At 37.7% G+C, this 13,996-nt stretch overlaps 1 protein-coding gene across 2 annotated transcripts in view; it reads right to left on the bottom strand.

The window, feature by feature from the left end:
* Positions 1-1,472: 1,472 nt before the first annotated feature.
* The window catches only part of lrrc38b (leucine rich repeat containing 38b), a 34,946-nt gene continuing 22,422 nt past the window's right edge, over positions 1,473-13,996 (bottom strand). Inside the window, exons 2-3 of one of the 2 annotated variants that reach the window (XR_009064449.1) lie at positions 11,128-11,965; positions 1,473-10,936 (exon numbers count right to left, since the gene is read on the bottom strand). Coding sequence is in view for 1 of the 2 variants with exons in the window: in XM_057846537.1 (XP_057702520.1) it covers positions 11,718-11,965 (248 nt within the window). In the remaining variant the exon portion in view is untranslated. Of the gene's footprint in view, positions 10,937-11,025; positions 11,966-13,996 lie in introns of those variants that run through there. The other variant, XM_057846537.1, reaches the window with a different exon arrangement.

Genomic DNA, 13,996 nt, shown 5'->3' with positions numbered 1-13,996 from the left:
GTGGGGCATGCAATATTATTCGGCCCCTTTACTTTCAGTGCAGCAAACTCACTCCAGAAGTTCAGTGAGGATCTCTGAATGATCCAATGTTGTCCTAAATGACCGATGATGATAAATAGAATCCACCTGTGTGTAATCAAGTCTCCGTATAAATGCACCTGCTCTGTGATAGTCTCAGGGTTCTGTTTAAAGTGCAGAGAGCATTATGAAAACCAAGGAACACACCAGGCAGGTCCGAGATACTGTTGTGGAGAAGTTTAAAGCCGGATTTGGATACTAAAAGATTTCCCAAGCTTTAAACATCTCAAGGAGCACTGTGCAAGCCATCATATTGAAATGGAAGGAGCATCAGACCACTGCAAATCTACCAAGACCCGGCCGTCCTTCCAAACTTTCTTCTCAAACAAGGAGAAAACTGATCAGAGATGCAGCCAAGAGGCCCATGATCACTCTGGATGAACTGCAGAGATCTACAGCTGAGGTGGGAGAGTCTGCCCATAGGACAACAATCAGTCGTACACTGCACAAATCTGGCCTTTATGGAAGAGTGGCAAGAAGAAAGCCATTTCTCAAAGATATCCATAAAAAGTCTCGTTTAAAGTTTGCCACAAGCTACCTGGGAGACACAACAAACATGTGGAAGAAGGTGCTCTGGTCAGATGAAACCAAAATTGAACTTTTTGGCCACAATGCAAAACGATATGTTTGGCGTTAAAGCAACACAGCTCATCACCCTGAACACACCATCCTCACTGTCAAACATGGTGGTGGCAGCATCATGGTTTGGGCCTGCTTTTCTTCAGCAGGGACAGGGAAGATGGTTAAAATTGACGGGAAGATGGATACAGCCCAATACAGGAACATTCTGGAAGAAAACCTGTTGGTATCTGCACAAGACCTGAGACTGGGACGGAGATTTATCATCCACCAGGACAATGATCCAAAACATAAAGCCAAATCTACAATGGAATGGTTCAAAAATAAACGTATCCAGGTGTTAGAATGGCCAAGTCAAAGTCCAGACTTGAATCCTATCGAGAATCTGTGGAAAGAGCTGAAGACTGCTGTTCACAAACACTCTCCATCCAACCTCACTGAGCTCGAGCTGTTTTGCAAGGAAGAATGGGCAAGAATGTCAGTCTCTCGATGTGCAAAACTGATAGAAACATACCCCAAGCGACTTGCAGCTGTAATTGGAGCAAAAGGTGGCGCTACAAAGTATTAACGCAAGGGGGCCGAATAATATTGCACGCCCCACTTTTCAGTTTTTTATTTGTTAAAAAAGTTTAAATTATCCAATAAATTTTGTTCCACTTCACGATTGTGTCCCACTTGTTGTTGATTCTTGACAAAAAATTAAAATTTTATATCTTTATGTTTGAAGCCTGAAATGTGGCGAAAGGTTGCAAGGTTCAAGGGGGCCGAATACTTTTGCAAGGCACTGTATATGGCGGAAAACACAGACATGACTGAAAAAGCAGTTTCTGCTCTTGCACTCCTCTGTAAAGGAAACTGCTGTATTTTAAGCCAAAACAACTGTTGTGTTTGATAGAACAATATGTCTATATGCTGCCATAGCAGATTCATGGCGCATTAAGCCCCCCCAAGTATTTTTAATCTGTCCGTTTTATCCTGAAAACCCCCGTTTACAGACATTGCGCAACCGCTTTTGTTTCAACCCAGCCATAAAACAAAGGTAATTAATTATATTTTTCATTCAAAATGTCTGTAGTTTTTAGCTTAGGATCATTAATTGATGTCTCACATTTTGTTTAAAAAAAAAAAAAATCGACTCAAAAAAATTATTCACTCACATACTTTAAACTTTTAAACAAATTATGTCACAATGAGAAAAATGGCGTCTGTAAAAAAGTCACGGACATCTACCTCATAACTATCGATTACTTGTATTTTTTTTTTTTTTTGTTACTGTCCACAATATACTAGATGATAAATAATCCATCCAAATAAAGAAAAACATTAAAAATAAGGTTTAAAAGGGTAACTATATGGAAAAGAAAATCTCGACCACTCATTGATGTCTGCGATTTCTGCATCGTGACACCTGTTATATCACCATGTTTCGCCCATAAAATAAAATAAAAATCCGACTGTGGCCATTAACAGCTGTGTCTCGACACTCGGTGATACATACTACATGGAGTTTTTGGGTCGAAACATGGTAAGTGTGCGATAATATCTCGTTAAAATCGTGGCGTCTTTAATTCTGCTCTCGCGTGCTCTCGCCTCCAGTTCGGCTTTTGCTGTTTAAATTTTTATTATTTTTTTTTAAATGCCCTTTCGTTCAAAAAAATTCTTCTCCCAGAAAATTGAGATTTTAAGCTTTCCAATGATGTATCACACATGCATATCGGACAATTTTGAAATTTGGCCAAATTGGGGGTTCAAGTCACCTGAGTGTTTTCCGCCATATATATTTATGTCCATGGAACTTAATGTGAGTAAAGCTTGGGGTAAAAGCATTATCATCATTTTATGGAGCCAAAACGGCCAAAATGGTTCGTTAGAAAAAGAATGGTGGGTCATACATACAGGAGACAAGATGACAAAAAAAAAGGTATTTATTTTTGTTTTTTAACCAAACAAGAAAATACAGCTACACATATGACGTGTTTGACATTTCGAAATGCATTCATGTGCAACAACATCGTCACGGTCATTGCTGTTCAAATAATCTCCGTTTGACTCTGACTGGTCACCTCCTTTTAAGATAGGGCATCTTCAATATGCATCTGACAAAGCTGTATGCGAGAGGTGGCCATTGGGGTTCAAAGTCAACACTGACCCTTGGGGGTCTGGCAGTAAATAAAGACTCCGTTCTGAAAGGTTTGATATAAAAATAGACATGAATCTAAAAGTAGTTAGTGCATGCTCTAATGTACCGGTGTTTGCGAGAGAAATAAAATCATGTCATGCGAGCGTATGCGTCGACATTGAAGAGCTAAGCCAACGTATGAGTTTGTCAATACAGCAACTACACAGTAGTTGAAACCCATAATGATATGTATTTAAAAAAAGTCACTCTTGAATTCTTGCTGCTGTTGAAGGAGGGAGTAAAACACTCGATGGCTTTAGATTCTGTGCCACTCAATTCTGGAAAATATGAACCAGGACGAGTGACCAATTATTATGTACTGTGATGTTTAAAACTGTTACAGAAGCTTCATGTAGTGCTTCCCACCATTTTATGGACTCGATAGGAAACTATAAACATTTGAACGGGGAGGTGTTCACTACTCACTATTTGTCCAATTTTCTCCTGGCAGTAATTGTAGAAGTTGACATAATTTCACAAATGTAAAGAAAATGAGCTGCCATATTGGAATTGTAAGGAGTACTCAGGGGCTCTCGATTAAATACAAAATCCAGACAAAAACAGCCTATGCTCAACTTTTGCTAATGCAGTAGCAATGTCAAATACAGTAAATATTTGTATGCTAAACATACAATATTAAATGCTACAACATGATGCACGGCAGAAACACAATGTGCCTTCTTTTGCCACTTGGCGTGTTCTTCTGGCGTTCTGCAAATTAATATATTCCACAATGTTAGTAACCTCGAAACGTTGACTGTCGTGACATTCACACTGTAAGCCTGAGAACTTTCAGTCAACTATGAAGACAACATTAGCATGGGACTGGATTTTTGATGTTTTTTTTTTTTGTCAAAAATATCTGCTTCTTGTGGATTGGTTAGCACCCATCTATTCACGAATATTAAGGCTGGGCAAGTTAACTTGTTAACTCACAAATTAATTGACAAAATTATCTTAGTTGTGGATCTACATCTGAGCCATCAACCCAAAAGTTAATGTAATTTTCGCACTATGACCCTGTTAACACACCAGAAACGTCAATGGCGCGTGAACGATGCGGCCACGATAACGCAGTGAAACGCGGCCGTTAAAGTCAGTCAGCCAATGCACACCAGTCCCAGTGTGGCTGCGTGTTAGACGCATCCCAGATACGGCTCAATGTGTCGCACGCGAAAAGAACGAGTTTGTGTTTTGACGCGAGACGCGGACCTCCTGCGTCAATACTGCTCGGTAGGATCGGGTATACTGGAAGTCACTCATGTAAAAATACGGTGGATCCGGTCGATTTTCAAAATAATATGCAATCGAACTTACTTTTTGAGTCCATCAGATCTCTTGAGGCTGTGGGTAGATCAGGTCACGGTTTACTTGTTGGTTTACTGCAGTCTTCTCTGCTATGATAATAACCAACATGGCAGGAGAGTATCAACTCTGCGGTTAATCTCTATGCATCAATACCACCGTGTTTAATACAAAACCCTCTTACCACAACAAAACAAGTTGGAACTAATATTCACATAAGAACTAAAATGAAAGAACATAAAATATAGAATATAAATGAATACTACATCACATTTTTAAAACATACATAATAAAATAAATAATAGTCCAAATAAAAAAATTAATTGGAATGAGCGAAAACACCTGTAATAAAATTATAAGAATAATACACAAATCCTGCTACACAATTAAATTTGTTAATTTCTGCGTGGTGCACAAGACTTTTTTCTTATTTCTTTCAGAATGAAAGCTGACCAATATGCTGGGTCTGAAAGGCAAACGGTTTTTGTATTATTATCTTTAAATACCTGATACTCTCTAATTGCTAATCTTGCAATCCTCGCGTGAACCGATCGAGCCGCTCCACAGACGCGCTGCTCGTAAAACGCTTCCTATGGAAATTGAGGTGTTACTTGTGCGTTATCGCGGCGGAATCGTTGACGCGCCGTTGACGTTTCTGGTGTGTTACCGGGGTAAGCCGCTACTTTGTCCCTCACTTTGAATCCTGCGGCTTATAGTCCAGTGTGGCTTATTTGTTGATTTATTTGGGTTAATAGGTAACACTTTATTTGACAGCAGCATCATAAGACTTCCGTAAGACCGTCATAATTATGACATGACACTATCATGGACATTAATGAATGCTTATGATAGATAAGTGTCATCCGGCAAATTTTGTCACTAGCTCCATTATGATGACATATAACCGTATTGGCCCGAATATAAGACGGCCATTATTATAAGACGACCCCCTCTTTTTCAAGACTCCAACACCAAATTAATTTTTATACAGAAGATCATTAGAGTACATCCGAAACAAATTATTATAACAATATATTTGAGAGAAAAAGCATGTTATTTTGCCTCATCCAAATCTTAATATCTGAACATTTAAATATGTAAACTAAAGTTCAATCACATTCGTAAATGAATGGCTTCTGGTTTTTGAAATGTAAATAAAGCAACCTATTGTGATAAAACAACAAAATTGCAATAACTGTATTAACCATCAAAGTGAAGTCTAACTGTCACTGTAGTCTTGAAACAAATCTGAATCAGGAAAAACATTGCAATAAAATAATGCAAACTGGTTAAACTTGAGCGTAGCTGAGATCTGTCATGACAGAACATCGCTTCAATGATATCTGGCGCCATTTAGCGTCGTGAATGGGTATAATGTCTAGACCGCGAATATAAGATGACCCCCTCTTTTTCAGTCTTATTTCAATGCAAAAAACACCGTCTTATATTCGGGCCAATACGGTATGTCCATCTTGGATCTTTTACATCCTTTCAAAAGTGTCATTTGCCAGATGACACAAAAGGACATCTGTCATAAGCATTCATAATGCTCATGGCAGTGTCATTTCATAATTATGATGGTCTTATGACTGTCTTACGGCGCTACTGTCAAATAAGGTGTTACCAAATACCAATACTAGCAATTAATGAAACAACTGGAACTATAACTGAAGAAATAATTAGCACAAATCATGAGTTATGATTGTTATTTACATCTGAAGTGCTGCAATGCATGTAGGAGGCATGTTGGACCACAACAGTGTTGACAGCAGGTGGCAGCAGAGGTTGAGTGTCTCCCCCAAGGGAGTAGTGATGGCCAAATTAAGCTTCTTGAAGCAATGAAGCGTTGCAGCCCATTGGTTCACAGCTTCATGGTGGTTCATTTGGTCTTATGACAGTCTTATGATGCTGCTGTCAAAATAGTCTGATGATGTCGCTGTCAAAGTGTTAGAAATAATATTTTTTGGTGTAAATATCCCATAATACAGTGAGGACAGTTGTGGTTTATAGTCCATTGCAGCTTATTGATGAACAAATGCTGTTTTCATGTAAAATTTAGTGGGTGGCGGCTTATAGTCAGGTGCGCCTTCTAGTCCGAAAATTAGGGTAAGTCTTTTTGGCACATTTAACGTGTTCTACTTGTAAGTACTACTACTGTATATACTACTACTTACTGTATGCTACCTGGTTATAAGTAGTGTTACAAATGCATTATGAAATAATTTACCGAGGGGATACAACTATGAACTGACACAATAGGAAGAAGAAGTCAGGGCATATTGGGGTATGACTATTATTACTGTAACTATTACTGTATTACTATAACCCCGGCCAGTTTGAGAAACTTCACCATTCAGTAGGATGAGGAAGTGTCTCAAAACATTTTGCCACATTCGTTAAGGCTTTGAATGTATGGCAATGTGATTAATTGCAAGTTCATGCTATTAATCGTGATTACATTTTTTAATCGTTGCCCAGCCCTAACCATTATAAGCAATCCCTTATTTGCATCTTACAAAACCCAATTTGCAAAGTCTCACAAAATGAAACGTCAACAGAATTTTTGAGCTCTAAATGTATTAGGATAGACATCAAAGCAGCTCATTTGCATTTTGAATACTAATTAGAATGAATAACTTAAGATGTTATGAGTTTGAAGCTTGATAAACACAAAACTGAAGCATGAGGCTGTCAGATTTTTATTAACTCTTTCTTGATACGAGTTTATCACTAGTAAACGTCCATTCGAAATTGGGGGTGGCAGCGAATGACCATTCGTACATTCGCTGCCAACCCTCCCACTACAAATGAACTGAAAGTTTATCGTGTCAATGGGAGCCAATGAGCTACTCAAAATCATTAGCTAGTCTCATTGCTTGGAATTAAAAGCACAAAAGACTTTTTGTTAACTCTTTCTTTAAATGAGTTTATCACTAGTAGATGTCCAGTCCATTTAAACTGGGAAAGTGGTAAACATTCATTCATTTGCCGCAAACCCTCCCAATTAAAATGGACCGGATATCTATTGCTGTCAATGTGTTATTCAAACTCCTGTTGTAAAATCATTAGCTATCCTCATAGCAAGCATGACAATCAGATGTTTTTTTGACTGTTTTTTAAATGAGTTTATCATTAGTAGGCATCCAATCCGTTTAAACAATGGGGGTGGCAGCAAATTACCATTCATTAATTCGCTGCTAACCCTCCCACTTCAAATGGACTGGACGGCTTTGTGTCAATGGTAGCCAATGAGTTATTCCAACTTTGGTTAAAAATCAATAGCTAGCTTCATAGCTTCGAATTAATAGAAAGATAGTCAGAGTTTTTTTGTTGACTCTTTCTTTTAATGAGTTTATCACTAGTAGCCGTCTAATCCATTTGAACTAGGAGAGTGGTGAACGTTTGTTCATTCGCTGCCATCCCTCCCAATTAAAATGGACCGGATGTCTATCGCTGTCATTGGCAGCCAATGAGTTAATCAATCCTCAGATGTAAAATCATGAGCACTATAGCTTGGAATTGAAAGCACGACAATCCCGTGGAAAATGATGATTTATTAAGTGACTGGTTATTATGAGGGCTCTTAAATGGATGAATTTTCATGATGACTAAGGGCCTGAAGTGGCCTGGCAGTAACATGACAAAGATAGCTCATTGAGCTAAAACACTGATATGAAAAAAATAGATAAATGAAATAAAAAACCTTAATCCTAAAGGCTCTCTTCGCTTCAACCTGATCTTTGGCAGATGCGGACAAAACCAGTCAGAATGGTGTAATCAGGGCTGTCACATAATTAGATTCACCATTTAAAGTGCATTCATTGACACAATAGATGTATATGTACTCATTTTATAATACCACATTTTTTTGCCCTAATTGTGAGGATTATACTCAGAGCTAGTTCATTTTTCTACATCAAGCTAATGAAAGAGTATATTCTCTGGATTTATACGATGATACTTGTTTTAATTGTGCACGTACGTGTGTGACTACATAGTATATATAATATACTGTGGAATCTGCCTATCTGCTGTACATGTTCCTTTAATCTCACCTGGTAGCAAAATACACGATGGGAATGACAGGATGTGATGTCAGAAGGGTTAGGGGGAGAATAAATATTGAGGCCATCGGTCTGGATGACATCTTTCGGATATTTTAGAGGGTATGATCAGCCTACGGAGCCTCAATAACCCTCAGAAAACATGTTGGTGAAGGTTGTGTTCACACTTGCTTGGGTGGACTAAAAAACAAACAAACGCGCTTCATTTTGATCTCTTTTAGTCAAAATTTAGAAGACATTTACCTTTACTTTATGGGGACATTACTAACATGTCTGACACTTTTAGCCCTCAATTTCAAGCCACTGTCTGTTTTCATGTCAATTAACTGGTCACTCTTATCAATTAATGTAGAAAATCTGAAACAAACTATATTTTTTAAACACATTGGAAAGCAATTTTCACAAAGCTGGTTTTTAGCCAATTTCTGCAATGTAAAAAATTTTTTAAAAAAATAAAAAAAAATATACAGTATATTACTGGCAGTGGTGGTTGCCAGAAATATACAAGTTTCATTTAAAAAATTGAAAAACTTAAAAAATGTGTCAAAGTAACAAAAAATTACTGGATAAAGAACTACATTTTTTACTGCTGTTTTACATCAAGCAATTGTAAAATGTACATGTAATTGGTCTGATGGTGGTGACGTTATAATGCCTCCTTTCTCATTCTCCCCCTCCACTTTTTTCACCCTGTCCTGTTCAGCTGTTAGACACAGAGAATAGGAATCAAAGTGTCTTCAGAGTGTCCTTAGCATCCTCCCCCTCTCCAAGTTTTAACCTATGTTGTTATTGCGGCAGTCATGCGTGCTGACTCCTGAGCCAATTGCACAGTTTAGTTTCCTCTGCTAGTACACTCTTTTCACCACTCAGGAAGTAATGTTTTGCTAAAAGTATACACACATCGCACTTACTCCAACTATCTGTACTAGCTCTGTCATTTGCAAAGATGGGTAGGGTAGCCAAATATTATTTTACTCAAGAAAGAGTAGTGTTACTTCAAAATAATAATACTCAAGTAAAAGCAGTCATCCAAAATTTAGTTCGTGAAAAGAATAATCAAGTAATGAGTACAATGTGAGTAACTACATATTGTTTTGTTGATGTTTGATCTTTTTTTTTTTTTTTTTTTTACAATGGTATTTTTTACTCAGCACAGTTACCCAAATGAACTGTTATCATTATTATACTGTACTATAACACATTACATAACCACATTAAGTAAAAAAAAAAAAAAACAACAATAAAAAAACATTGTATTCCGGCGAGGGAAAAAATCTACAGAAATTGAGCATTATTAGTCCAGAGTGCATGAGTTCCCTCCAGTGGAGAAAACATTTTCTATTAGGAAAGTAAAAGGATCTCCGGTTTTCCGTGGTCATTCGGTGCCAAATAAAAACTGGCAAAGAGATTATAATCTGCGGTTTCGAGTCATGTTGATGTCAAACACTAATTTTTATGGTGCTTTAAAGACACCACGTGATGGAACAGGTTGGCGTGATCATAGAAAACCAAGCTTGAGTCTGATTGGTACAATGGAGTCATGTGATTATTATTGCGACGTCTCATTGGTCAAACTTGTTGAGCCACTGTTTGCGTCTCTGGCAAAAATCTAATATGTAGAATATATAGAGAAAATGTAACGACTAGTTTAGCCCAATGTAGGGGAGCAAGAGTATTGTTTCTTCTTCATAAACCTACTCAAGTAAAAAGTATGGCTTAGTAAACTACTCTTGGAAGTACATTTTTCTCAAAAAGTTACCCAAGTAAATAGTGCTGCAACGATTAATCGATTAACTTGAGAAATCGATAAGAAAAAAATATTCGATTTAAATTTTTTTGCTTCGAATATTCGTTTAATTAAAGACGTGTTGTAATGGTTTATTTTCAAAGTGTTTGCATTTTGTTTTATTGATTAGGGTGGATACACTACCCTCTGGTCTGCCTCATTTCAAATGGCTGAATCCAACAGCTCCCTGTTCAGACCAACGTAAGCTAAGTTTTTGTTTGAGCTCATGTTTTTTAATGCATTCATAATTTAGTCTATAGGTATATTTAGGCTTTTTTGTGGGAATGTGTCTGAACCATTTGTTAGGAGTATTGTTAAAAAAAAAAAAAAAAAAACACGTTAGCATTTTATAGCATTTAAGCTAGCAGACTTTTGCTATGTAAGTTAGCCAATTGTTCTTTTGTTGTACATGGATCCTTATTTATTTATTTATTTATACAGTTTTTGGCTCAGCTCAGGTATTTTAATTTTTTATGTTCCTTATCCAATTACTCGATTATTCGAACTAGTTCATCAATTAATCAACTACTAAAATAATCGATAGCTGCAGCCCTCCAAGTAAATGTAACAGAGTAAACGTCTGACCTCTGGTCATTTGACTGCCAAAATAGCAGATGTGCGATCAAAGAGGGGAGACAATGGGTAAAGGTGCGACATGATGTCACCAGCAAGACCGGTTACACGGTAAAATAAGAATGTAATTTTTTTTCAACTGATTTTCAGTGGGAAAAAGACTATTAAAAAAAAAAACTATTGAGTTTTTCTATGAATTAAAAAATGTTTTCACAGTGTATGATGACAATAATTTTTTGTGTCTGGTATCCAATTTCTTGCTCATGATATGGGGGTTTGTTGTCTGTAAGCTATAATCATGAGAAATAAAATAATGAAACAAGTGCAGTCAACGTATAGAAACATATACAGCAGGGTTCACTAAATCCGGACCTCGGTGCCACTTTTCCTGTCGTGTTTTCCACGTCTCTCTCCCCTAACACACCTGAATCAAATCTTTATGTCATCAGCAACCTCTCCAGAAGCCTGATAATGATCCTGATTATTTAGTTCAGGTGTGTTGGAGGAGGGAGACATGGAAAACACGACAGGAAAAGTGGCACCGAGGTCCGGATTTAGTGAACCCTGATATACAAGTTTCCTGTTTTCAGTTAAATTACTGAAACACTTTTCCACATATTATACGGCGTTTGTAACACACCTGTATATACACAATTAAAATGTATTCGACCCACAGCAAAATTTCTGTGCTGGTTTGAAAAATTTACTTCCACTATTTTTTGGACTATTTTTATTTGACTGTGCAAGCATTGGTCCAATGATAAAAATCACACGTTGGTCCGGAATGTACCAAGCTACAGATGTGAACACAGCCCCACTTTTTTTTCCCCCTGTAGGGTTTGCGTGTGTGTGTTTTATCAGCAAACTATGCAAATTGCTACTTAAGCTATGTTTGAAAAATGTGAAGTTGTTTTGAGTGAAGCTGAGCAGCCCACTAATATTATTAATCCCTCATGAGTGACTTTTCATACAGTCAGATGCCCTTTTGCTAGGAAATCAACAACCGTACCAGGTCCAGATCCTTCTGTAAAACAATCCTGGACGTTCACCAGAGAGGAGGCAGCACAAATATGTCGCACACTTTTTTCTGTGGAATCCTGTCTACGCAAGAAACATCCGGATCATACGAGCCCTTTATAAAAGTACATCCTTGTCACTCCTCGCTCTCCTCCTCGTCGCCCTTGGAGCCTTTACTCCAGCGCTGGAAGCAGTGGACGGTGGAAGCCAGGAAGAAGCTGGTCATGATGGCTACCACAGAGACGGAGATGCCCGAGAAAATGATGATGAGCAGGTCCGTTAGAGTCAGGCTGGCCTGGCACTCGCGGAAACTGTCCTTGGAGAGCTGGGTCAGGGACACGCGACGGCCGTCCATGGGGAGGGAGCACTCCATGCCTTCCACTCCTGGGCCCGGAGAGAGAAAATCAAATGAGACAGTTTTGCCAGACACGCTGTAGTGGGCTCACAAGTGAGTGATGCCATTTTACTTGTTAGACTTGTGGACCAATGCTTTCGCGTGTTGTTCGCAGATTACGTAACGTGCAAGGGCAAACAGACTGGACTGAGGCTTATTGTTGTGTAATATGCTTTAAAATGAAGTAATCCAACATTTTAATTACTGCTGCTAAAAACATTGTTTCCAAAAGTGAAAACCTCATTATTTGGGACTGCGGATGGGTACAGGGATTATTCTTTTCAAAGTGTTACAGACTACTAACATGAGGATGGAGGAGAAAAAAATAAACCATTTTATTCTGACTTTTGCTTGGAGTGTGTGGTGCAGAGTTAGGTAAGTAAATCATATCTGCAAGTCAAAAGTTTAGTAGTCATCAAGTTTCAAGAAAGTCCCTTATTAAGGCAAAAATCAAACAGGTTAAATCCCCAGTTAAATCATGAATAATTTTCAAGCAAATCGATTCAAGCCATTACGTAGGTTAAGCACATCAGCCATCAATTCAATATAAAACTAAACTGAATCGTTTAAATTTTTTTTTTGTTTTGTTTTATGGTCAAACATTCATGTTGTTTATTACGGTACAGTCTCTGGAATTAAATGCATAAATGCTTAGTCAATAGGTCAGTTTTCTCCAGCTACTGGATAAGTAAACTAAGAAGTTGATATACAGTAGTGAAAGGTTGTTGTTGTTGTGTCTCTATACTGAATTTTTGTAATCTCCGTTTCCCATATATGTCGAAAACGTAATCCTAATCCCCCACCCAAAGAAAAAACAACACAATCACCATAATTTTCAGACGATAAACCACTACTTTTTTCCACCGGTTGAACCCTGTGGCTTATAGTGTAGTGCAGTGCGGCTTATGCCATATATGGAATTTTGCAGACCGATGAGCTGTGTCTTTAGTATGGTTGTCAATGGTATCAAAAAGTATCAAAATATTGATAGTTTGATACTGAAATTTTTTTATCCAGATTTCCTTGCAAAAGTATCAATACACATTTCTTATTATTTCCATGACCTGTGGTCATGCAAAATATTATTTTGCGCTACAATTGATTGTGGTGGAGGACAATTTGCTCTTTCCATGTTAACTCATAGGCTGCGATTAACGGCATAATTTGCTGCCAACCCTCCTACTTCAAACTGATTGGATGTGTATGAGTGATAAAGTAATTTAAAAGTTTAAATTCAATTTGTAAGAGCCAAATAGCAGCGAAAATCATATCCACATACAACATTTCAGTATCAATACTTCAGTACGTTTTAAGACTATTGACAACCCTACTAAAGACATATACAGTTGTGGTCAAAAGTTTACATACACTTGTGAAGAACATAATGTCATGGCTCTCTTGAGTTTCCAGTTATTTCTACAACTCTGATTTTTCTCTGATAGAGTGATTGGAACAGATACTTCTTTGTCACAAAAAACATTCATGAAGTTTGGTTCTTTTATGACTTTATTATGGGTGAACCGAAAAAAATGATAAAATCTGCTGGGTCAAAAATATACATACAGCAGCGCTAATATTTGGTAACATGTCCCTTGGCCATTTTCATTTCAATTAGGCGCTTTTGGTAGCCATTCACAACCTTCTGGCAAGCTTCTGGTTGAATCTTTGACCACTCCTCTTGACAGAATTGGTGCAGTTCAGTTAAATTTGATGGCTTTCTGACATGGACTTGTTTCTTCAGCATTGTCCACAAGTTCTCAATGGGGTTTAAGTCAGGACTTTGGGAAGGCCATTCGAAAACCTTAATTCTAGCCTGATTTAGCCATTCCATTACTACTTTTGATGTGTGTTTGGGGTCATTGTCCTGTTGGAACACCCAACTGCGCCCAAGACCCAATCTTCGGGCTGATGACATTAGGTTATCTTGAAGAATTTGAAGGTAATCTTCCTTCTTCATTATCCCATTTACTCTCTGTAAAGCACCAGTTCCATAGGCAGCAAAACAGCCCCACAGCATAATA

Source organism: Corythoichthys intestinalis, chromosome 9, assembly GCF_030265065.1.
Source record: "Corythoichthys intestinalis isolate RoL2023-P3 chromosome 9, ASM3026506v1, whole genome shotgun sequence".
NCBI classification, from domain to species: Eukaryota; Metazoa; Chordata; class Actinopteri; order Syngnathiformes; family Syngnathidae; genus Corythoichthys; species Corythoichthys intestinalis.
This window is presented reverse-complemented; position numbering and strand designations above follow the sequence as displayed.